This window comes from Myotis yumanensis, unplaced genomic scaffold, assembly GCF_028538775.1.
Source record: "Myotis yumanensis isolate MYYU_CA2020_CCGP unplaced genomic scaffold, mMyoYum1.0.hap1 SCAF_17, whole genome shotgun sequence".
Taxonomy (NCBI): domain Eukaryota; kingdom Metazoa; phylum Chordata; class Mammalia; order Chiroptera; family Vespertilionidae; genus Myotis; species Myotis yumanensis.
The window spans coordinates 36641399-36667300 of NW_027223768.1; the positions used below are offsets into that span (position 1 = coordinate 36641399).

The 25902-nt window shown below is 44.6% G+C and overlaps 1 protein-coding gene across 4 annotated transcripts in view; it reads left to right on the forward strand.

Moving 5' to 3' along the window:
• Positions 1-326: 326 nt before the first annotated feature.
• The window catches only part of DCAF8 (DDB1 and CUL4 associated factor 8), a 46067-nt gene continuing 20491 nt past the window's right edge, over positions 327-25902 (forward strand). The window contains exons 1-3 of one of the 4 annotated variants that reach the window (XM_070397427.1): positions 327-432; positions 1523-1596; positions 23554-23628. In XM_070397427.1, coding sequence (XP_070253528.1) covers positions 23580-23628 — 49 coding nt within the window. In that variant the 5' untranslated portion in view covers positions 327-432; positions 1523-1596; positions 23554-23579. The other 3 variants (XM_070397425.1, XM_070397428.1, XM_070397424.1) reach the window with 3 other exon arrangements.

A 25902-nucleotide genomic window follows, 5' to 3' on the forward strand; every position in this document is an offset into this window, starting at 1 on the left:
ATCGGGTTTTTGGAAAAAATCTGGCGAGAGAACTGCTTGTTCCCAGTATTCAGAAACAGGGCAGAAATGGAGGTCGCCCGGAAGGTTGCCTGCAGCCCATTAGAAATACATTTTATTTCCACCCCCACTCAGGGAGGCCGCTAACTCAGATCTGCCTTGCGTGTCCCGAGCGGTATGCGCGACCCTCCGAGAACTGGAAAAAAATCAACTTTGCCTCCTCGGCAATGCGCACGCGCGCCGTCGTGTTTTCCGTTGGCCGTAAGCCCCGCCCCTCACGCGTCCTTCGAGGAGGTTGGGGAGCCGAGAGCTCGCGCGACCACTCTCCCCTCCGGCTTCTCCACGGCAGATCGTCGCAAACGGGGCCGGAAAGCGTGGCAGCGCAGGCGCAGGCGCAGAGCGCGGAGGCGGCGGTGGCGGCGGCCGCTGGCCAGTGTAAGATGGCGGCGGCGTTGGTGGCGGCAGTGGACGGGACGGCCGGGCCTGGGACCGTTGGAGCAGCTGCTAGCAGGATGACCCGAGGCGGGAAGCGGGCTGCTGAGCCCCGCCGGCTCCCGTGCTTGTAACTGCCCCAGCCGGACACCCCCCCCACCCCCGACCGACCTGGTCCGTGCCTCGTTCCGGCTTGGCCTGCCACTCTGCCCTGTCCGTTTCCCCTCAGGATAGCGGGGCTCGTTTCCCAGCCCAGGGCTCAGGGCTTCTCCCTCCCCGGAGCCGAGTCTCTGCAGGAAGGACTGGCTGCCCTTTCCTCCCGGCAACCCCGGAACTGCCCTCCAGGGCCTGACCCCCCACCCTCCAGGGACGTCTTGCCTCTTCGGGCGACGACCCGCTTGTGGGCTCTCCCCCCCGGAGATCGGGGGGACGCGGCTCGCCCTGGCCTCCCAGTCCCCTCGGGGGCCCCGCGCGATACCCCCCTTAGCTCCCCTCCCCCTCCGCCCCCTCTTCCCCCCACCCCGCATCCCGGGTTCTCGGGCCCAGCACCTCACCCGGGAGGCCGAGGTCCGAGGACCCGGGAGGCAGTTGTTGCCGGCTGGTCCCGTCCCCTTCGTCACAGAATTCCCGTCGCTGGCCTCCCCGCACCCCCGGGTCCTCGGGACACCGGAGAACGGTCCTCCCGGGGCCCGGTTCGCTGGAAAGCGCCCGGTGGCTTGAATTTCTGACTCATGGCTGTGCCTGGAGTCTGTAAACAAACCGGCGCTGGAGCGATCACGTTCTCCCCGGGACCCACCCCTCCCCCTGCGCGCTGGCTTCTCCTCGGGCGGCGGGGGGGTGGGTTCGTTCGGGGCGAAGAGACTCCGGTTTTCCTGCGAAGTGACTTTTGACATGTCCGTGGAGCGGGGAGGATCCTTGCCGGGCTCGTTTTGTTTCTGGAACTATGTTTGTAGGTTATTGACTGAGTAGCCGGCATTAGATCAATTAAATAGCTCGGGAGAGGTCTAAAAACATGTTAAAAATGTACTTATATATTTTTTACTGTGTCTGGTGGAAGAGACCCCTTTGCCACTTAAACTTTCCTGTTTCTCAGTCCTTCCGTGAGTCTACGAGAGCCGTGTTCTCGGAGCCGAGCCTGGCCCTTCGTGCGGCGGGAGAGGAGGGAAGGTGAGTGGGCGCTGAGCGTTTGGATTCCGGGTCCCGGGGTCGGGGGACCGTGTGGGACCGCGTTCCAGCCCTGGCTGAATTACTCCAATGAGCTCAGTGGGCCTTGGACTTGCTGACTCTGTCGTAAACTCTTGCTGTGTGTCTTCCAAACCCCGGTAAGCCTAGAAGGGAATGTGTCTGCCTCATTTGCATTGTGCTTTGCCTGCGTGTGGATCGTGTTTCCTACACTGTTAAAAGCTGCGAATTAGTTTTGGGCCGTCCTTTCTTGCTCTTTAGAGGAGAACAGTTAGCTGCTTGGCACCCAGAGCCGAATGCTGCCTTCCGTTGGTGTCTGGGTTCGGTTCACCTCCGAATTCCAGCTCTTGAGGAGGTCGTAAATTTTGGGTTAAAAAACAGAGCAGCAGGCAGCAGCAGGAGCCAGGGTGGGAAGTCAGAACGTACTTGTCAGTGTGATTTTTGTAAGATTCTTGGGTTTCGAGAAGCAGAGAATAGCCCTGTGGTGGGAGTTTATGGGATGTGACAGGAACTGGCTGACTCTTAATATCTCTGATTTGCAGTAGAAAAGGTTGAGTGTGACACTGGTGAGTTTTATTTCACATCCTGTTCTAATTAGAAAATGCTCATTATGAACTGGAATAAGATTATTATTTGTGGTACCTAGGCGTATCAGTAAGATATAAAGGGGAAAGTACAGCTTTAGAGCTGGAAGACGTGTGTTTAAATACTGTACTAAGATTTAGACCTTGGGCATGTTATTTAAACTTCTCCCTTCGTTTTCACATCTCTAAAAATGGGATACATACCACTTCCCACTGTTAGTATTGCATGAAGGAACCTATATACATCTCTAAATTATGGCTAGCACATGATAGACACATTTTTTTTTCTATTTTCTGTACACATCATTGATATGGCTTAGAATAAGTTATACACTAGTTTACATCTCTCTGTATTTTGCCTTTAAACATGTTTTCCTGGTTATTTTTTTCAATTCATTCTTAATTGGTCAGCTTAGATGTTACTTTGTGCCCAACCAGGGTTGTCTATTGAACATGATTCAGGTTAGTTCAAGACCAGAGGACAGGGGAATATTAGATGTAGGTGTATGTATATCTCTAAATGCATTCTTAAACTGAATATCTGTAAGTTTTCTTTGTTCATTGCTTCCTCCCTCTTGGTGTGTCTATTAGTGTACCTGACCAGAGTTGACACAAGTATTGCACAGGCACCTCAAGATACTGGTGGTTCAGTTCCAGAACACTGCAGCAGGGCAGTATTGCTGTGAAGTGAATTGTACTCTTTTTGCTGGTGAAGGGTCTTGCATTCAATTTGTAAAAAATGCAACATCTGTGAAGCACCACAATGCCTGTAATTCCTTCCTTTCCTGCTTCAGTGTGGTTCACCACCTCTGCTCTAGCTACCTCTTAGGCCTTTTCCTTTTGCCATGGAGGGAATATGTTGTTGTTTTCCCTAGTTGTTGGGCTCTGCAGTGATCCTCATCAATAGATTATCAAAGAACTAGACCGTGAAAAGGTCTCCTTTCTTTCTGAAGTGAATCTGAACTAGGAGGTTAGGAATACAGAGTTTTTTATTTCACCTCCCCAGTTGGACCATCTTAATAATATGATAGCACAAATGAAAAGTTTTTAACCTTCTCCTGCTGGCTTTTCTTCCATGCCTTTTTGGAGTAGGGAAGGCCACATGAAAATTTAGAAAGTGTTGATTAGCCCTATCTGGTTTGGCTCAGTGGATAGAGCATCAGCCTGTGGACTGAAGGGTCCTGAGTTCCCCTGGTGGGCTCGATCCCCAGTAGGGGACAGGCAGGAAGCAGCTGAGATCAATGATTCTTTCTCATCATTGATGTTTCTCTCTCTTTCCCTCTTCCTTTCTGAAATCAATAAAACTGCATATTAAAAAAGTGTTGATTACATTGTGATGAAAGCAATTATATTCAAGCCAGGGATCAACTTAGAGTTGATCAACTTGCATTAACATCAAGCAGGATCTAAATTCTCTCCATTGAAAGATAAAGACTTGGGATGGAGAGTGGTGAGATTACATTTTTATTATTTGTATTTTTAGAAGATTTTTAGGTCTTTGTTGGGAAAGAGTGGAAAAAGGAAATATGTTTGAGGGGCACAATTTTGACTATTCCTTATTATTCTATGTGCTAGATAAGAATTCTCCATCCCTGCTCCATCCCCCCAAGGATTTCACATATTCTGAAGATATTTTATATTTCATGGTGTTGCATAAGAATTGTTCCATTTTATTAGGAAGAATTTCCTAGCATGGCTGAAGTGGAAGGCTAGGTATGCTTGTGACCTTAGTTCCCAACCTGACAGGGCATTTAATACAGCACTCTATTAAATGTGTAAAATTCAGTCCCAGTGCTGTGATCCTTAGTGTTGACTAGGATCAACCCAGGACAGAAGCCTGTCTTCAGAGAGCCGGAAAAAAGCAGCCCTTTTGTTGCCAGTTTAAAACAGTACTGGCATTTCAAAAGCAAATGGGACACCGCGAGTGGAAGACGTTCCATTAGAAGTGTGCCCTGTTGTGGGAGCCTGAGATGATCAGTTTCACACTCTGTGGTCCTGTATTCCATCAGTGAGTTACAGGCTTTTAAAATCATGAAGTGACTAGTTAAACTTTGTTTTTAGTGAGTATTATTTATTTCTGGATATTATCTACTGTAAGAAAGTTACTCTAAACATGTCTAGGAAATGTCCAGATTGTAAAAGACAGCCAAACAGAGCTTTTTATTGCATAACATCAGTGTTAAGAGTTAGTTTTTAAGATTGAATTAGCTTTATTTTTAAACAGATTATCAGTGAGGCAAGATAATCTGTTATTTACTCTTACCCATTTGGAACCCAGGCAATTGAAACAATTGAATCAGCAACAGGCATGGAGGTAGTGACTATGCATATCTTAATTTCTGAGACAAATGTCAATGCTTTTAGATGTAACAGTCATATTGAAAACTTTATCTTTGGTTTTTGTGAATATGCACAAGAATCTTCACCCTGGACCTACCTTCCCCGTGGTGTGCTCAGTGGTTAGAGCATTGGTCTGCCCACCAAAGGTTTGTGGGTTCAATTCCAGGTCAAGGGCATATACTGAGTTGCAGATTGGATCCCAGCCCCAGTCAGGGCTTGTGCAGGAGGCAACCAATCCATGTATCTCTCTACATCAATGTTCCTCTTTCCCTCCCTCCCTTTCTTGCCCTCCTCCCTCCCTCCCTTCCTTCGACTCTCTAAAAATCAATGGGAAAAAATATATCCTCAGGTAAGGATTAACAACAACAAAAAAGAATCTTCATTACTATTAAAGTTGGTCAGAAAAAGGGACTACCTGTTCTTATTTACTTATTCAGCTATTCTTGTCTTGGAGTGAGAAGAAAGTCCTTGAGCAGTTTTTGAAAATTAGTGTGATGAATTTTATGAATTGGTCACTTATTTATAGCATTTTTTTTTATATCTCTACCCCTACAAAACACAGTTTCTGAGCCAGAAGCCCAATTTATCAAGTACTACCTTGACCCCAGGAATGTGTATGTTAGAGATAAATTAATGAATTTAATCTGTCTCGAGTTTGCATGTAGGGCGTGGGCCATGATTAATATGACAGAGATGGCATCTTTTAATGAAATGTGGTATGTCTAATGGATTGGGTTATTGCAAAAATTTTCATCATTATATTTGAGAGGTTAGGTATTTGCTCTTACCCTGTGAGGATACTGTTTAAGGAAGTCTGGCCAAGTTCTAATGTGAAGTTATCTCACAAGTCCTTTTTTTGTTCTTGGTTTTCCTTAGCCATCTGGAAAGCTCTAGTGGTAGCCAAGAGGACATAGTTCTCTAGTGTCCTTTAAGCGGTACCATTATCAGGTATATTTTCACCTTATTTAACTCTGCCCTCTGAGTGCAGGTAGGAGGGCACTTCTTGATGTTTTTAGCCTTTCTTTGTTTCATTATAAATTGTTCCTTTGGCGTATCACCACTCTCTCTAGTGTCCTTTCCAGCGATTTGAGGGGAAAAAAATATATTTTTTTTGTTACTCATCACCTGAGGATATTTTTCCATTGATATTTTAGAGAGAGTGGAAGGGAGAGGGAGAGACAGAGAGCAAGAAACAGAGAGAGACACATCGATTGATTGTTTCCCGCACGTGCCCGACCAGGGCTGGAAATTGAATTGAGCCTACAACTGAGGTATGTGCCCTTGAATAAAACCCGGGACCCTTCAGTCCACAGCTGATACTCTATCCATGGAACAAAACTGGCTAGGGCTCAAGAAGATTTGAAATGTGAATGGCAAAAACTGGTAATACTGGATTTTGATGTGAAAGTAAATCATTTTATAGTGGAAACACAATGGAATTTCCTTAGTCAATGGATTTTCCTTAGAATCATTTAAATTGAGATAAATGGGCTTAACCGTTATAAAAAGTTCCTTAGCTCTACAGCTGGAGATAGCATTGATGGGTTAGAATGAATTCTTAACATACTGAAATACTATTATTGGAACCAAAGCCAATAAACTAAACACTGGAGGCATTTGGTATTACCAACAGGAAGAGAAGGCATCCATCCAAAGGGGGAACAAATTTCCTTGTTCATAGGATAGTTGATGCAGGCCTTCCTTATCTTCCTCCTCATCATCTGTGGTGTGGTTGCTTTGAAGTTCTCATCTTGGCTCTCCTCTCAACTTTTAAGAAAGGAGGCTTATATTGTGGGTTCTTGGGTATGTTGCTTTACCCTAGTTCATAGGACGTGAATATGCTCAAAAGAAGATGTTAACAGAGGCCTCTGAATTCTTTAAAAGGCCAGTGAGAGCAGTTAAGCAGATAAGGACTTGGGACTATATCCAAAGTTCCATATAATGTTTGTAGGATCATTGCTGAGTGGCAGGCAATCCCAGGTTCTCTAGGAAATGCAATCTGGAACCAAGGTTGAGAGGCTAGGAATAAATAGTATAAATGCGAAGTACAGGCTGCAAACATTGCTTTTAATCCTCTAAACTAACTTCTGCAGGATAATGACATCGCTTTTTACAAAAAAGAAATAAACTACAATAAAAGCATATTAAGGCCCTAGCTGGTTTGGCTCAGTGGGTAGAGCATTGGCCTACAAACCAAAGGGGCCCAGGTTAGATTCTGGTTAAGGGCACGTGCCCGGATTGTGGGCTTGATCCTCAGTAGGGGGCATGCAGGAGGCAGCCAATCAGTGATTCTCATCATTGATGTTAATATCTCTCCTTTTCCTTTCCTCTCTGAAATCATTAAAAATATATTCAAATATATATACATATGTATATATTTTTTAAAACCCTCTAAAGTAGATGGTAGAAGTAGAATTCAAAACCAGGTCTAACTGATACTAAAGCTCTTTCTTTTATACCGTATGCTGTCCTTTCTTTTTATATGCTGTCTATTTTATTTAACTTACTTATTTTTTACTAGAGGGGGCGGGGGGGTCCTCAGCCTGGCCTGCGCCCATTTGCAGTCCAGGACCCCTTGGGGAATGTCCACCTGTTGACTTAGGCCCACTCCCCAGGGAATCAAGCCTAAGCTTGCAGTCAGACATCCTTCTGGCAGCCAGGGAGCCCTTGGGGGATGTCCGACTAAAGGCTTAGGCCCCCAGGAGAGCTGTGATTAGGAAGCTGGGGTGACAGGAGCCACACTGTCCCGCCCCGCCGCCCTGGGTCCGGTCGCACATGGGACGCCTGGGCGGGCCGGCGGATCGCTGCTGCCCGCCCGGCCGCCCTGGGTCGAGTTGCACACCGGATGCACGCTGCCCCGGGTCACAGATAACAGGCCCGGATGGCGGCGGGGCAGGCGGGATGGCGCTGACCCGCCCTGCCTGCAGTATGCAAATTAACCACCAACAACGATGGCGGTTAATTTGCATATCGCGCTGATTGCTCATGGGAGGTGTAGCGAAGGTATGGTCAATTACCATGTATTAGATAGGATTATATGCTATCTTTTATTTTTATTTATTTTTAAAATATATTTCATTGATTTTTTTACAGAGGAAGGGAGAGGGATAGAGAGTTAGAAACATCGATGAGAGAGAAACATTGATCAGCTGCCTCCTGCACAACCCCCACTGGGGATGCTGCCCGCAACCAAGGTACATGCCCTTGACTGGAGTCAAACCTGGGACCTTTCAGTCCAATGGCTGACCTCCATCCACTGAGCCAAACGGGTCAGGGCTATATGCTATCTTTTAAAACAGTCTCTTCAATGAAGTGAAAAATAGAATTTAGTATTTTTTATAAAAGTATATAAATTATAAAACTATGGAATTATATAAAAATGTCTATATACTTTCCAAATGACAATGTGAATAAAAACATTTTTTAATTATTTAAATACTAGAGACCCGGTGCACGGATTTGTGCACCAGTGGGGTCCCTTTGCATGGCCTGCAGGGATCGGGCCGAAACCGGCAGTCCAGCATCCCACAAGGGATGTAGTAGTGTGTGAAGCAGCAGGCAGCTGGGGAGGAGCCCAAGCCTGGGCCAGGCGCCTCACAGCTCCTGCTCATCCCACTACTCAGTAGGCTCGCTGCCACTCGACTGCGGTCTCCCTGTGCCTATGACCAAGAAGCGGCCGTGGACTTGCGCCCAGTCAGTCCTGGTCCTGGTCCCAGTCTGGATGGGGGAGGGGCATGCAGGGGGATTGTTCGAGGGAGAAGCTCTCGCAGCTGAGCTCACTGGGCTCACGGCTGGCATCTGGCACCTGTTGGTCAGCTGAGCAGCGCTCCCCCTGTGGGAGCACACAGACCACCAGGGGCAGCTCCTGCGTTGAGCGTCTGCCCCCTGGTGGTCAGTGCGCATCATAGTGACCATTTGAACAGTGGTCACTTAGGCTTTTATATATATAGGTGGGTCTCAGGTTATGATTAATTAGTAGGCCAGTGAGGTTTTTTTAAAATTATTATTATTGATTTTTTTTTCTAGAAAGGAAGGGAGGGGGATAGAGAGTTAGAAACATTGATGACAGAGAAACATCGATCAGCTGCCTCCTGCACACCCCCTACTGGGGATGTGCCCGCAACCAAGGTACATGCCCTTGACTGGAATTGAACTTGGGACTCTTCAGTCCACAGGCCGACGCTCTAGCCACTGAGCCAAACTGGTCAGGGCGGCCAGTGAGTTTTTTAAGGAAGTAATCTTTTCTTTTAAATCTTTATTGTTGAGAGTACTACAGATGTCCCTCCTTTTTTCCACCATAATATCCATCCACTCGGTTCCTGCCCCGACCCAGGCCTTTACCAGCCTGTTGCCTGTGTCTATAGGTAATGCATGTATGCATATAAGATCTTTGGTTAATCTCTTCCCACCCCTTCCCACCCTCCTTCCCTCTGAGATTCGTCAGTCTGTTCCATGTTTCCATGCCTCTGATTCCTTTTTATTCATCAGTTTATTTTGTTCATTAGATTGCTTGTTCATTTATTTTGATTTTTAGATTCAATTGTTGATATATATGAATTTGTTGCCTTTTTATTCATATTTTTTAAAAAATATATTTTATTGATTTTTTACAGAGAGGAAGGGAGAGAGATAGTTAGAAACATCGATGAGAGAGAAACATCGATCAGCTGCCTCCTGCACATCTCCCACTGGGGATGTGCCCGCAACCCAGGTACATGCCCTTGACCGGAATCGAACCTGGGACCTTTCAGTCCGCAGGCTGACGCTCCATCCACCGAGCCAAACCGGCTTCGGCTTATTCATATTTTTAATCTTTTTTTTCTTCTTTTTCCTCTTAAAGAACACCCTTCAACATTTCATGATTATTGGTTTGATGGTGGTGAACTCCTTCAGCTTTTTCTTACTGTGAAGCTCTTTATCTGACCTTCAATTCTAAATGATAGCTTTACTAGGTAGAGTAATCTTGTTTGTAGGTACTTACTTTCCATCACTTTGAACATTTCTTGACACTCCCTTCTAGCCTATAACGTTTCTGTTGAGAAATCAGCTGGCAGGTCTGTGAGTGCTCCCTTGTAGGAAACTAACTGCTTTTCTCTTGCTGCTTTTAAGATTCTCTCTTTGTTTTTAACCCTCGACATTTTAATTATGATGTGTCTTGGTATGGGCCTCTTTGGGTTCCTCTTACTTGGGACTCTGTGTTTCCTGGACTTGTAAGTCTTTTTCTTTCACCAGGTAGGGCGAAGTTTTCTGTCATTATTTCTTCAAATAGATTTTCAATATCTTGCTCTCTTTCTTCTCCTTCTGGCACCCCCAAATGCAAATGTTGGTATGCTTGAAGTTGTCCTAGAGGCTCCTTAACTATCTTCAAATTATTGGATTTTTTTTCCTTTTCTTTTTTTTTAAATTACAATGATGAGAGAGAATCATTGATTGGCTGCTTCCTGCAGGCCTCACACTGGGGATCGAGCCCGCAACCCAGATATGTACCCTGACCAGGAATCCAACTGCGACCTCCTGGTTCATTGGTCAATGCTCAACCACTGAACCACACCAGCTGGGCTCTCTTTGCTCTTCTGATTGGGTGTTTTTTGATTCCTCATATTCTAAATAATTGATTTGATTCTCAGAATCCTGTACTCTATGTTGAATCCCTGAATCTCCTTATTTCGGTTAGTGTATGCTCAATTTCTGACTGGTCCTTTTTCATGTTTTTGGCATTCTCACTAAGATCCTTGAAAGTTTCACTAAGTTCCTTGAAGCTCTCATTAAGATCCTTGAGTAACTTTATTATTTTTTTTTTTTTAAATATATATATTTTATTGATTTTTTACAGAGAGGAAGGGAGAGGATAGAGAGTTAGAAACATCGATGAGAGAGAAACATCGATCAGCTGCCTCCTGCACATCTCCTACTGGGGATGTGCCTGCAACCAAGGTATGTGCCCTTGACCGGAATCGAACCTGGGACCCTTCAGTCTGCAGGCCGATGCTCTATCCACTGAGCCAAACCGGTTAGGGCATTGAGTAACTTTATAACCATTGTTTTGAACTCTGTGTCTAGTAGCTTGCTTGTTTCCATTTCTTTCATTTGTAACATGTTTCTTTGTTTCCTTATTTTGGCTCCTTCCATGTGTTGGTTTCCATGTATTAGGTAGAGCTGTTATGTTCCCTGGAATTGATAGAGTGGACTTGTCTAATAGGTGTCCTATATAGCCCAGTGGCTCAGCCTCCCCAGTCACCTGAGCTGGGCACTCTAGGTGCGCCCCTGTGTGGGCTGTGTGCACAGTCTTGTAGTCGAGCCTTGATTGGCGTCACTGGGAGAATTGGCTTCACTGAGGAATTGGCCTCCAGGCCAGTTGGCTGTGAGGACCAACTGTGTCTACAACAGAAGAGCTGCTGTGCAGGAGACACCCCTATGGAGCAGGATTTGCCTCAGTGGAGCTTTGGTGCTTACTGAGTCTGCCCCTTGAGTGTCTCTCTTGTGGATGTGTAGAGTTGTAATCTGGTATGGTCTGAAGGTGTCCACTGGGTGTACTGGCTCTGGGGCCTCTGGGGAATGCAAAGTCAGTCACTGTCTGGGGCCATCTGCCAGGAGGTACAGAGTGGTCTACAGATGACTGCTATTTGTATTGGGTTAGGAAGTGCCCAGGTGAGGCCTAGCTGTGAGACAAGGCATGCTGGTGCTAGGTCTTGCCTTTTATTGACTCTAGCTGCTGCTTATTTAAGAGATTTTAGGAAAGTCTAAAGCCTGAGCCAGGACAGGCCATTGATATGGAAAAGCAGCTGCAAACAGCTTGGGTGGGCCTGCAAACTGGATGGGGCAGGGTCTCAGAGAATCACCAGGGCAGAGCCAACAGTGTGGGCCATGCTAATGGAAACTCAGATATGGCTGCCAATCAGCTCTGCAATGGGGGAGGTCCCAGCACAGGAACAATGACCCCTGCGAGAACCCCTGTCTGGGAGAAAGCCGCCTCTGAGTTCCTGCCCCAATGCCAGACGGTCCAGTTCCTCCCCACATGTCCCTGGATTCTCCCAAAGCTGCCTCCCAGTGCAGGAACTTAGAGGAATTGAGATCATGTATGATGGTGTGTGGGCCCTTTAAGAGGAACACCTGGGACTCCCGCAGCCTCTGTGTCACTGAGCCATAATCCCCACTGATTTTTACAGACCCAAGTTATGGGGACTTCTCTTCCCAGTTCTGGAACACTGGGCTGGGGGTCTGGTGTGGGGCTGGGCCCCCTTGCATCTCATGGGAGACCTTGGAGATATACCTCCCGACTAAAGAAATGCCACATGTGGGAGTTGGATCAGCCTGTTCCAACCAGTCTCAATGTGCTTTCTTCTCTAGCTGTAGGACTTCCATTTAGCCAGACTTCAGGTGGTTCTTATTGGTGGTTGTCCTGTAATTTTGATGTGGTTTGTGGGAGGTGATGAGTACCAGTGTTTAACCATGCTGCCATCTTGGTTCTCTGGCTAAGGAAATCTTTTTATATATATAAAATTGATTTCAGAGAAGAAGGGGAGAGAGAGAGAGAGAAACATCCATGATGAAAGAGAATCATGGATCGGCTGTGTCCTGCACGCCCCCTACTGGGGATCGAGCTTACAACCTGGGCATGTGCCCTTGACTGAAATTGAATCTGGGACCCTTCAGTCCCCAGGCTGACACTCTGTCCACTGAGCCAAACCGGCTAGGGCTAAGGAAATCATCTTAACGGACTTAACTAAACTGAAGAGATAGCTGAATCCTTTTATGGCTCTCAAGGAAAAAAACCAGGATTCTTATTCAGTAACAGGTAATTCCATAGGAAAGTTGTTTGACTCTTACAGCCTTTTCTTAGTATACATGTTTCTGTACTTTTCTGTAGCATTTGCAACATGGACCATCCCCATCTTCTTGAAACCTTTTTATCTCTTGACATCCACAGCATTTAACACTCGAGGTATTCTTTCTACTTCCCTGTGCCTTTCTGTCTCCCTTTCCTTTCTTTTTCCTAGAGGTAGGTATTCCCCCGAGATTCTTTCTTTGGACTTTATTCTCAGAGCTTTCTTGGGTACTTAATTTGTTATTTTTATTTATTCCCCTTATTTTTTATTTATTTTTGTTAATCCTCACCCATTTTTTCCATTGATTTTTAGAGAATGGAAAGGAAGGAGGGAGGGACCAAGGGAGGGAGAGAGAGAGAGTTATCAATGTAAGGGATGTAAGTGAGGCATGTCAATTTTTTGCCTCCTGCAGGTGCCCTGGCGAAACAAACGGGCCGGGTATCCAACCTGCAACCCAGGTACTTGCCCTTGACCTGGAATTGAACCCACAGGCCAGGGCTATTTGCTTATTATTTTCTTTATTGATTAAGGTATTACAAATGTGTCCTTATCCCCCCCTCAACCCCCTGGTGTCTGTGTCCATTGGTTAGGCTTATATGCATGCATACAAGTCCTTTGGTTGATCTTTTCCCATTACCCCCACTCTCCCCTACCTTCCCTCTGAGGTTTGACGGTCTGATTTATGCTTCTCTATCTCTGGATCTGTTTGTGTTTATCAGTTTATGTTGTTCATTATATTCCACATATGAGTGAGATCATGTGATATTTATGTATCTTTCTCTGACTGGCTTATTTCGCTTAGCATAATGCTCTCTAGTTTCATCCATGCTGTTGCAAATGGTAAGAATTCCTTCTTTTTTACTGCAGCATAGTATTCCATTGTGTAAATGTACCACAGTTTTTTAATCCACTCATCTGCTGATGGGCACTTAGGCTGTTTCCAAATCTTAGCTATGGTGAATTTTGTGTATTTGCTTATTTTTAAAGTGAGGTGTAATTTAAAGGTATTTGATTTTGAAGCTGCTCGGTACAAATAATTTCCAAGTTTGTATCTCTGGCCCCAATTTATTTATCAAGGTTCAGACCTATATTGGTTTTCCTCTACATTGCTGACATGTCAGCTTAGATTTTAAATATAATTAAAATAAAATTCATATCTTCCCCCACATGCAATCTTCTCATTTATGGCACTGGATTTCCTCTAGGAACCTAGGCTCAAACTTGTCTTTTTGATTTTTTGAGCTTTATAGCAGCTTATTGAGTCAAATACTATTAATTCTATCTCTATAATGTTTTCCACATTGATCTCCTCCTTTTAATTTCCTCTGCCATCAACATAAGACAGGTTCTCATTGCTTCTTACCTTGGCAACAATAATACTAGCTTTTAAACTTGTTTCTCCTTCCTTTTCTGTCTATTTCAGTCCATCTTACTATCATTGACAAAATAATCTTCCTGATGCCTAATACACATACACCTTCCACACTTTAAAAAATAATTTATTTATTTTTTATTGATCTTAGAGGGAGGGAAGGAGGGAGAGAGAGAAGCATTAAGTGAGAGAGAAATCTTGATTGGTTGACTCCCACACTCATCCGGACCAGGGGTCACACCTGCAACCTGGGTATGTGCCCTGACCGGGAATCGAACCCACCAGCCCTTGATGACACTCCAACCACATTGGCTAGAGCACCTTCTATACTTATCAACTCTACCCCGCTATCTAGCCAAACCAGACTATACATGTATTTTCTTGAATATACCAGGTTTCTTCATTTCCTATGCCTATTCTAATGCTGGTGGGATGTATTTCTCAACTCTATCCATTAAAATCCTATCCTTCCTGCCCTGGTTGGGTGTCCACCTGTGCACTGAAAGGTTGTCCATTCTATTCCGGGTCAGGTCACATGCCCAGCTGTGGGTCAATCCCCGGTGGGGAAGAAGGGTTGTGAAGGAGGTGACTGATTGATGTCTGTGTCTGTCTCTGTCTCTGTCTCTGTCTCTCTCTCTCTCTCTCTCTCTCTCTTCCCCCTCTTCTTTCTCTGAAAATCAATGAAAAAATCTTAGGAAATAAAATAAAATCCTATCCTTCCTTCAAAGCCCAGCTTAAAAGCTAATTTCTCCATGGAAGCTTTTCCTTTCTCCCAGAAATTAAATATAATCCTTTCCTCTGATCAACTGCAACTGCATTATATGTACAGGGTGTCCCCAAAAAATGTATAGGCACTTTAACAGCTGATAGCTCACTTTTGAAAATGAAATATATTTAAATAAACACTGCCTTTATAATTATTCAAAGTGTATATATACATTTTTTGGAATTATATTTATTTTAAATTTATTTTTAATGATACATGTATTTCGTATAGTTGGTTGTATGCTCATTTTTCTAATTGACTATTGGCTACAAAAGGGTGGTGACTGCCTTGTTCATATCTGTAGCTCCTATATTGCCTTGTACATTGTTGTATTACTAGCATGTCTGTGTACAGATGGGCCACTGGGTGGTGCCAGATGCCTATAATTTGGATAAACAAGGGCGGCTGGATGTACAGTTGGGTTGCCCTGTGTTGTCATCTTTTGCACAGTAGGAATAGAGTTTAATTTCCCTGATCCAGAAACATTCATAGTTTCTTTCTGCTCCTCTCTCCAGTTTACCAGAGGAAGCAGTGTAGTATATTCAGTTCCTCCAAAGACTAAATAGAAAGTGGCCCAGAACTAAAGGCCCACCTTCCCATAAACATGTATATTGTATGAGTTTCATCTTCCTGGGAGTCATCTCTTTGAATTTCAGTGCCTGGGGTTCTCTGTCTGATTAATAAACACTATATTATTTGCGTGACTGGGTGCCCAGGGTAAATCAGGTTCCATAAATGAAAAGCTAGCAAAGTGGCTGGTAGGAGGAGTCAGGAAAGTTGGCTCGTAGAAGTGTCTGTTGTTAAGTAGAAAAATAGTAAGGTAAGGAGGATGAATTAAAAATGAGCCATATCATGCCCTAGTCAGTTTGGCTCAGTGGATAAAGCGTTGGCCTGCAAACTGAAAGGTCCCAGGTTCGACCGGTCAAGGGCACATGCCCGGGTTGTGGGATCGATCCCCAGTGGGGGACTTGCAGGAGGCAGCGGATCCATGATTCTCTCTCATCATGGATGTTTCTATCTCTCTCTCCCTCTTCCTTCCTCTCTGAAATCAGTAAAAATATATTTTAAAAAATGAGCCATTTCAGCTCGAAAACAAAAATTTGGGGTGGGGAAGTAGGGCTGGTTGATTCCAGATGGACTGTGTGACTTAGGACTGAAAAGCAAATTTGTACTTTGGATGGAGATCAGCCCTGAACAGCTGTTCAGTTATGAGTGTTATGGGACATCTGTCCTCTCAAGAGGAACCAAAAGACTGTGTGGCTCTCAGATATCTGTCTTTCTAATAATTGAAGCATTTTTTTAAGATTATCTTTCAGTTTCAGAGGAAATTCTGAAACTTTGTCTCATGTAAATATGGGTGTCTGTATAGGAGAGTTGGGCCACCTGAGCTGCAAAATGAAGGCATGCACAGCAAGACTGCTGGACTGGCCTGGGAGAGTGCTGGGATTATGTAACTCATGGGAACACACTGAGAGCTCAGAGCTTAGTGAAGAGATCAAGGACTAATATTTAGATGGTGAAGTTTCCATTGGATATGAGGTAAGGTAGAGTTAATCATTTTTCAGGTATTCTAGACTCCAAGTTAAAATGAATTTGAGAGAAATTCAAAAAATAAAAATGAAAAGCATAACTATACATATTAATCGTACAGCCACTAGGATTACTTTGAAGTGCTGTGATATTCTTAGCTGCCAACAACAATAAATAGGGGTGGAGACTATGAGTTTAGGATTCATCTTGCCTCAGATGTGGTTGCACTTTCATTTTCAAACAAGAAGACCTGACGTTTTGCTCTCAGTTACTGTAGCATATGGACCACTTGAGTCAACTTCTGTTAATAATCACAGCCTTGCCCAGCTGGAGTGGCTCAGTTAGTTGAGCATTGTCCTGTGCACTGAAAGGTTGCCGGTTCGATTCCTGGTCAAGACACATAACTGGGTTGTGGGTTTGATCCCCAGGGGAGCATATGGAAGGTAACTAATAAGTGTTTCTCACATCGATGTTTCTCTTTCCCCTTCTCTCCCTTACTCTCTCTAAGCATGTCCTCGGGTGAGGATTAAAAACAATAATAATCACAGCCTTGAAAATTTAGTCTCTTTTATTGTTGGGTTTAACACTTGGCATGATTTATCTCCCTTCCTCCACTTTTTTCCAATCAGATTTATTGAGGTATGATTTACATGGAGTAAAATTTACCCTTTTTTTCAGTGACCTATTATGGATTCTGACAAATGCATAGTTACTCAGTATCACCATGATTGAAGCATAGAACATTTTCATCATTCCAAAAAGTTTTCTCCCGCTTGTAGTCATTCCCTTCCCTACTACCCCTTCCTCCAACTCTGATAACCACTGGTCTGCATTCTGTCCCTATAGTTTATCTTTTCCAGATTGTGCTATAAATGGAATCTTATTAGGTAGCTGTTTGAATCTTGCTTTTTTTTTCACTTAGTATAGCATATTTGAGATCCACCGTGTTGCTGTATGTATCAGTAGTTCATTTCTTTCCCCCTCCCCCCAACCCGGCCTGTGCCCTTGCGCAGTCTGGGACCCCTCGGAAGATAACGACCTGCTAGCTTAGGCCTGCTCCCGGGTGGCAGAGGGCAGGCCCAATCCCTAGGTGCAGCCCCTGGTCAGGCTCAGAGCAGGGCCGATTGGGGAGTTGGGGCGCCACCCCGTCATGCACAGAGCAGGGCGGATCGGGAGGTTGCGATGCCACCCTCAGTCACGCTCAGGGTAGGGCCGATTGGGGGGTTGGGGCACCGCCCCCTGTCACACTCAAGGCAGGGTCGATGGGGAGGTTGCAGCGCCACCCCCTGTCACGCACAGAGCAGGGCCAATCAGGGGGTTGGGGCACTGCCCCCTGTCACTCACAGAGCAGGGCCCATCAGGGGGGTTGGGGCTCCGTACCCTGTCACGCACAGAGCAGGGTCGATCAGGGGGTTGGGGAGCTCCCCCCTGTCACTCACAGAGTAGGGCCGATAGGGGAGCTGGAGCACCACCCCCTGTCACACACAGAGCAGGGCGGATCAGGGGGTTGGGGTGCTGCACCCTGTCACACTCAGGGCAGGGCCAATGGGGAGGTTATGGCTCTACCCTGTCACACACAGAGCAAGACCTGTGGAGGGGGGTTGGGGCGCCACCCTCTATCACCCACAGAGCAGGGCCAATCGGGGTTGGGGCGCTGCCACTGTCACACTCAGGGCAGGGCCGCTGGAGAGGTTATGGCTCTACCCTGTCACACACAGAGCAGGGCCGATCAGGGGGTTGGTGTGCCGCACCCTGTCACACACAGCCGCAGGGCGATCAGGGGGTTGGGGAGCTCCCCCCTATCAGGCACAGAGCAGGGCTGATCAGGAGGTTGGGGCGCCTTCCCCTGTCACGAACAGAGCAGGGCGGATAGGGAGGTTGTGGCTCCGCCCCCTGTCACACATGGAGCCGCAGGGCGATCAGGGGGTTTGGGCGCTGCCCTCTGTTATGCTGATCCTGTGCCAGGAGGCCTCGCAGCTCTGCTGATCCCAGTGCTGGGAGGCATATTACCCTTTTACTATATAGGATAGAGGCCTGGGGGCTGGCTGGTTTGCCCTAAAGGGCGTCCTGGATCAGGGTGGGGGTCCCCACTGGGGTGCCTGGCCAGCCTGGATGAGGGGATGATGGCTGTTTGCAGCTGGTCACACACCCTTTAGGGTGGGGGTCCCCACTGGGGTGCCTGGCCAGTCTGGGTGAGGGGCTGAGGGCTGCCTTAAGGCTGGTGATTAACTGAAGCTCCCAACCGCTCCTTTTTTTCTTTTTCTTTTTTATTCTGGGCCAGCTTTAGCTCTGGCTCTAGCTCTGAGGCTTCCGCTGGTTTATTTGCAGTTCTATAATCGAAACAATGTATAACTTCAGCTCTGAGATCCCGGCCGTTTGTTTAGCTTCTATATTTGTTAGAATGTTTCAAACTGCCAGTTCAGAGGCCGGCAAGGCAGGCGGGGAACGTTGGAGTCCGCAGCAAGCAAGCCTCATGCTCGCTTCCAGCTGCCTGGCTGCCGGCCGCCATCTTGGCTGACAGTTAATTTGCATATACTCACTGATTAGCCAATGAAAAGGGTAGCGGTCGTATGCCAATTACCATGTTTCTCTTTTATTAGTGTAGATTCTAATAGGTATGTGGAGGATTCTCATAGTGGTTTTAATTTGTGTTTCTCTAATAACTACTAATATTGAGGATCTCTTCTAGTGATTCTTATTTAGTTGTGAGAGATTATAAATATATTCTGCTTGCTACTCTTAATATGTATTTTCAGATATTTTCTTTTAGTCTGTAGCTTGTCTTTTCATCTTCTTTTTTTAAAAATATATTTTATTGACTTTTTACAGAGAGGAAGGGAGAGAGATAGAGAGTTAGAAACATCGATGAGAGAGAAACATTGATCAGCTGCCTCCTGCACACCCCCTACTGGGGATGTGCCCGCAACCAAGGTACATGCCCTTGACCAGAATCGAACCTGGGACCCTTCAGTCTGCAGGCCGACACTCTATCCACTGAGCCAAACCGGCTAGGGCCGAGGTCGGCAAACTGCGGCTCGGGAGCCACATGCGGCTCTTTGGCCCCTTGAGTGTGGCTCTTCCTAAGCCTTAGGAGTAGCCTAATTAAGTTAATAACAATGTACCTACCTATATAGTTTAAGTTTAAAAAATTTGGCTCTCAAAAGAAATTTCAATCGTTGTACTGTTGATATTTGGCTCTGTTGAGTAATGAGTTTGCCGACCACTGGGCTAGGGCATCATCTTCTTAACAGTGTCTCTTGAAGAGTAGATTTTTATTTTTGGTATATTCAGTTAATTTTTTTTTTTTTTAAGAAAAGGAAGCAGCCTCAGTGGTTTTAAACAAGGAGACACTTGGTACCTCTTCCTCAAAATACTCTTAGGTACTGTATTAACTCTCATTCTTCCTAGTTTACACTTAATACTGTGTCATCTATTTGGTTAAAAATTTAAGACCTTTTTCTTATTAAGTCAAGAAAAATCTAGGTCACTGGAATAAATTAAAATGACACCTGAGCCTGTTTTTCTCCATCCCCCAATAGTTTACTCTTTAACCTTCAGTTTGGCAGGGGTTATGGTTATTTTTAGAGTACAGGCAGTAGAGCTAATCTACTTAAGCTTCCCGCGGCTACCTGGGGCAATGAGCTCATCAGCTCTTCCAAGCTCAGATTGGTTTGTTCTGGACTAGATTTTACATGGAAATCTGTCAAAGTAAAACTGGATTTGTTGGCAGTATAGTGCATTAAAGAATGAAGAAGGGCCCTGGCCGGTGTGGCTCAGTGTAGAGCGTTGGCCTACACACCAAAGAGTCTTGGGTTCAATTCCCAGCCCAGGTCAGGATGCGTGTAGGGGGCAACCAGTCAGTGTTTCTCACATCGATGTTTCTCTCCCTTCCCCCTGTCCTTTCTCCTCTCCCCTCCCCTCCCCTCTCTTTCCCTTCCTCCCTCCTTCCCCTTGCTAAATTCTGTGGCCCCTAAAATGTGACCTTTAGAAGCTATCTGCCTATATCAACTTAGTGATGAGAGTTAACATAAGCATTCACAGGGTTTTCTTTGTTTCTGATTTAGCACTAAATTCTGTCAACTTTTTTCCTCAGAGTTTCTTCTTGTAAGAACCTTAAACCAATTTCCCCAAAAGATGCGGTCTGTAACCTCTGGGTATGGGTTGAACCTCATGGCTCTCCTTTGCCCGCTTCTCAGAGCTAAGCCGGCACTAGGCTTTGGTTCCTCCTGGTCATGGAGGCTGGGAAAGCCTCTAGAGCAGCGGTTCTCAACCTGTGGGTCGAGACCCCTTTGGCGGTCGGACAACCCTTTCACAGGGGTTGCCTAAGACCATCCTGCATATCAGATGTTTACATGACGATTCATAACAGTAGCAACATTACAGTTATGAAGTAGCAACGAAAATAATTTTATGGTTGGGGGTCACCACAACATGAGGAACTGTATTAAAGGGCCAGAAGGTTGAGAACCACTGCTCTAAAGCCATTATGAGTCTAAAGATCAGGCAGGCTGGGCTTCTGTAAAGGCGGATGAGATTCAGTTTTGAGGAAGGTCTTCTCTGGGAGTGAGTAATAGTGGGGTGGGAAGTGTAGCACGGTTGACAACTTTGATTCTAGAGGTGGGAAAATACCAGGTCTGTTCTCAGTTGGCCATAAGGTATACTTAGGATCTTAGTTTTTAATCTTCACAAAGTAGTGCAATTATTTTCCTCACTTTGTAGGACTTTTACAATTAATGTCATTAATTAAAACCCTAGGTGGGGAAGATATTCTTTAATATCACTGAGATATTAAAGAATATAAACAGGGACTGCTATGAGGGAAAAACAAGTGTTGTGTGAAGAATGCTGTACAAAAATATGTCATCCAAGTAGGAGGAAAACAGCCTGCTCTGCAAACAGCTCTCCACTGTTTTTCCTTTGTGGCTTCACAAATCTGTTTTTTATTGGCTCTGTCTTTCATCCTCACTCTTCCAGGTGTTCTTTCCTCAAATTCAGCTTCAGTCCTGCTCTTGCATTATTTTCACTTCCCAGCTCTGGCCTACTATGAGCAAGCTTTGGGCAGCTGTCTCTTGGCAAAGGACACTTTTGCAGTAACTTGGATTTCTATAGAGGATAATAGGGGATAAGGTTAAGGATGGGGCTGCCTCTGGGATCATTGTTATGGGAATGAAAAGGCTGTTGAAAGATTAGAGGCCAGTGTGCTTGGGTACAGGACTGGAGTCATAATCATACTTTGTCTTTTATTACCATCGCCTTTTGTCAGGGCACTGAAAGGGCTTAACAAAATTCTGGGCTGAATAATACTTTTCTTTGCTCTTTGGAATTTGCTCGAGGTGGGAGTGAGACCCTGAAAAAATAATGTGTTACAGTGGTATAAAAGGAAAAAAGCTAGGCACCCTGATTCCTAGTTATATTTTGCTAAAAAGACAAATCTGTTGAAAGTTGGTGGGATTGTGAAATGATGCTTGTTTTGAAATGGACTGAGATGGTTTAATACAAGTGTTGTCCTTTTCTTCCCCAGCTTTGTATTTGGTGACTATCATTAGAGGAGGAAAAACCCTTTTACATTCTTTCTTAGAGGTGGGGGACGGGGCGAGGGCCTCCGAGTTCTAACTCATCTCTGCTTCTTATAGTAATTAATACTGTACCTGCACCTATAAGTGTGAAGGTAGGCATCTGAGTGAACATAATGCCCAAGCTCTTACCCTACCTCATGAGCTTGATTTCTTTTATCTCTTTTTAAAAACCAAACAAAAACATTTTTACTGATTTTTAGAGAGAGAGGAAGGGAGAGGGAGAGAGAGATAGAAACATCATTGATCAGCTGCCTCCTCCCCCGCCTCCCCTTGGGATTCGAGCCTGCATCCTGGGCATGTGCCCTGACTAGGAATTGAATCAGTGACCCCTTGGTGCATGGGTTAACACTCAGCCATTGACCCACACCAGCCAGGCGCTTTCATCTCTTGGTTAGTGTCCAAAATTATATAAAGAGTCTGACCCACCTCTTCATGTTGTGAAGGCAGTGTAGTATAGAGTTTGTAGATACATAAGTCTAACATTTATAACAAGATTTTTGCCTAGAGGGCAATGCTGAAGCTAGCTCTTTGTATTGAGTTAAGGCTCTCTGCTTATAATATACTGTTACAGAAAACCCGAAGAACCAAGCAACGCTTACAGAGATGGAGTTACGTTTATTACGCGCGGGCCCAGAGGAAAATGTCTCTCAAATTCTGGGTGCAATCACACAGGAAGTTTCCTGTATTTATACTATCTTAATCTCTTTGTCTCCCCAATATGGGGTTTTTCTGGTTCCCTTTGCAAGTTCTTTTTTTTTTTTTGAATGCTTGGAATAAGATTTGTTGTTTTTGCTTTTATTTTTATAAGGTTTTTCCCTTTTTTTTTTTTTTTTTTGAGATTATAAGGAACATGGTCACAACACACGTAAAGTCAGAAGTAGGAGAGAGAATGCTCTGAAAGCATGTTTGGTCACCCGAAATCATTAAGCAAGACTATCAAAAACATAAAGTGTAAAAAATACCAGAAAAGCCCTAGCTGGTTTGGCTCAGTGGATAGAGCATCAGCCCATGGATTGAAGAGTCCCAGGTTTGATTCTGGTCAAGGGAACATTGCAGGCTCGATCCCCCAACCCTGGTTGGGGCTTAAACGGCCCTTTGCAAGTTCTTAAAGGGCCCTGTGTGCTGGCGCTTTGAGACCTCAACCAAAGGCTTGGCATGGTACCAGCACTGATAACTTCGTCTGGGGAAGGTTTAATGGCCTCTCTGAAATGGCAGTAGTCTTATTTTCCTTATTATTTAAGCCAGCAAGCATTTACAGAAGCCAGAAATAGCAGGGTTAAAATTTCAAACAGCAGTTTTTATATAAGATGGATGCTTCAATACTAGAGACCCGATGCATGAAATTTGTGCAAGAGTAGGCCTTCCTTCCCCTGTCTGCTGGGACTGGCCACTGGACCCGGGCTTTCCTTGCAGAGGAAGGCCCTGCCCACCCACCGCAGCCTGCCAGTTGGTGGCCAGGGCCTCCCTCTGTGGGGCGATCATGGGGCGATGGCCGGGCTGGACCAATCTCATCGCACCTGCCTTGGCTGGCCTGGCACCAGTGGGTGTCAGAGTGTGGTCCTGGATGGTCCAGATGGTCGTTATGCTGTTCAGCTGTTCAGTCGATTTGCATATTATGCTTTTATTATATAGGATATCACTTGATATATGCCTACAGTTTCAAGTTTATTTCAGTTCCCTCTTTCCCATCTGAAAAATACACTGCCAGTCACTCAATAAGGTCAAGAGATTGCAGTTGACTTCCCAAAGATATGTCTCTTTATGAATTTAGGCATAGGGGAAAATCTGGTGTGATTTCAGTAGCTGAGAAGCCCTATTGAGCACACACCAAAAAGAAAAAATCATTTTTATAAAAATGACAGAGGTGTCCATTGTTAAATCTCCTTGTTCCTTTTATCGTCTTTACAAGATTGTTTTCTAATTGTTATTTTCCCCCTTCCAAATCCAGGCTGGCTACAATAAACATCAATCAAGATGTCCAGAAAAGGGAGCAGCACAGATGGCAAAACAGACTTAGCTAATGGTAAGGAGCCAAATTGAAGGTGAAGCTATTTTTGTTATATCACCTGAGGTTCTCCTCCCCCAAAGAGAGTGGAGACATGGATTTTAGTGGAGGGAAGGAAATCTTTCCTAAGAGTGAACCCTTCTTAAGCTGTTTTGAGTACAGGAAACTACAGGGTTGCAATGCCTTGGACTGTCTGACACTTTTGCTCCTTCAACTTTTATCTGATTGTTTTCAAAAGATCAATAATAGAGTTGTGCCTCTAAGAGGTCAGATGGTTTGGAATTCTGAAAGTTTGTAAGGGTGGATAAAACCTAGGAAATGCTCTTAATAAAGGAGAAAAAGAACATCTAGTTGGTGGTGGGAATAAGAGAGTTGTTGTTAAGGTGAGGTTGTGCAGTTAGAATGAGAAGTCTCTTTTCATGGTAGATCATAGTTTAATAAAGATATTAGATAAGAGATGAAGATATAACCTAAACCGACTGGAATTGGGGTTTTCTTCCTGCTTTCTTTCCATTCATCCATCCATCCTTCCTTTCTTTTTCCAGTGCAGCCAAGTGGCTCTAGTGCAGGTTTGAAGGCAGGATGTGAATATTCTGATAGAGTTAGCTAACTGCCTGGGTTATTCAACCAATGCTTTAACCTTGAGCCAACTTCTAAACTAGGGAAACGTCCATCAAATGGATATAGTAGTTGGGCACCACAGAGTCCAGCATTCCTCAACACCTTGCAGGTCAGGATTATAGGCTAAAATCTATTTGATGTGATTGGCAGAGTAATGAAATCGATGAGGGGAAAGTGAGATTTTTCAACATGTTGTTTTATTGCCCCTTTTTTCTTTTCTTACCACTGTGGTTCATGTTATTCATTGGGCTTAGTTGCAAGACACAGCAATCTAGAAGGGTTTGAGGTATACAATTGATTTGGAGTTTTGCCATTAGCTAGATCAGGGATTGACAAACTACGCCCTGTAGGCCAAGTCTAGCCTGCCACTGTTTTTAGAAAGTTTATTGGAGCACAGTCATGCCCCATCCATTTACATAGTGTTTATGATTGCTTTTGTGCTACAGCAGTGGAGTAGTTGTGACAGATATCCATATGGCCTATGAAGCCTTAAATTTTTACTGTCTGGCCCTTGGCAGAAAAAAAATTTGCTAGGCCATTGACTGTTAGGGTCCTCTTTCTGAGCTTGTGGTATGCTCTGGCCTTTATGTTGATGTGATAGAAGAGCCCCAAAATTGTCTTAATTTTTTAATCATGATTTTAACAATAAATGCTAAGCGTTTGGCCTTTTATTTTTCCTTCTCCACAGAAGTGATAGGTGTGATATTTTATGCCTTCTCACCGCTCCAAATCTTAAACCAATCGCATTTCAAAAACCACACTATTAATCTTTCTCAGTATATGTAGCAGTTCTGGCAATTGTAGTTTGTAGGAGCAAATTGCTACACTGTTCCCTTTATCGTCAAGTTCCTAGTAGCCTAGTTGTTTTCACACTGAGTTCTTAGTTGAGGTGCTTTTTGAAAAGAGCTGTTTATGTCTCCCAACTTTCTGTCACTACTTGAACCAAAGCACTTACATTATCAGTTTTCTGTATTGGGTTTTGTCTAAGAGTTCATTGGAAGCGGGGGGTGGGGGGATGGTCCTTTGCTACAAAGATTTTCAGAAATTACTGCTCTAATCTAGATGAATAAACAGTAAAGTGCTCCAATCCTTTGAATTTTTAAACATTATTGTGGTATTAGAGTTGAAAAGCTCATACCAGAATCACCCATAGTTGGCCTCCCTTTCCTAACAGCCTTTATTTCTGGCAAGATAAAATTTCTATTTAAGAAAAGAAGGCTGTGAGCAGTGTTTAAAGTCCTCAGTCCCCCTTCCTTCACACCTTCACCTTAGGTTGGAAGTTGTGGCTGTAGAACATTGCCAAGTGCGTATTGGAATACAATTTAGTTGCTTTTTGATAGAATACAGTGTCTAATTGTAGGGGATTATATCATTCAATATGACCCAGTTTTATAACTACCAACAGGGCAGGCCTAGAAGATGGTGAACTTGCTTTTCAGGTATCAATGTAGTAGCTCTTCTTATCATGTTTATGTATGCTTCCTGATAGAACTTTGTCTCAAACAGTTTATATAACTAAAAATAGTATTAAAATTATTAAATTAATGGAAGTAAGTCAGAATACATATATTAACAAAAAGTGAGCAAGAACTCATTCAAATGATCACAATTCCCACTTTTCTACTTCTTCTAGATTCTTAGTAGACCTTTCAGTTTAAAATTTGGGAGGTG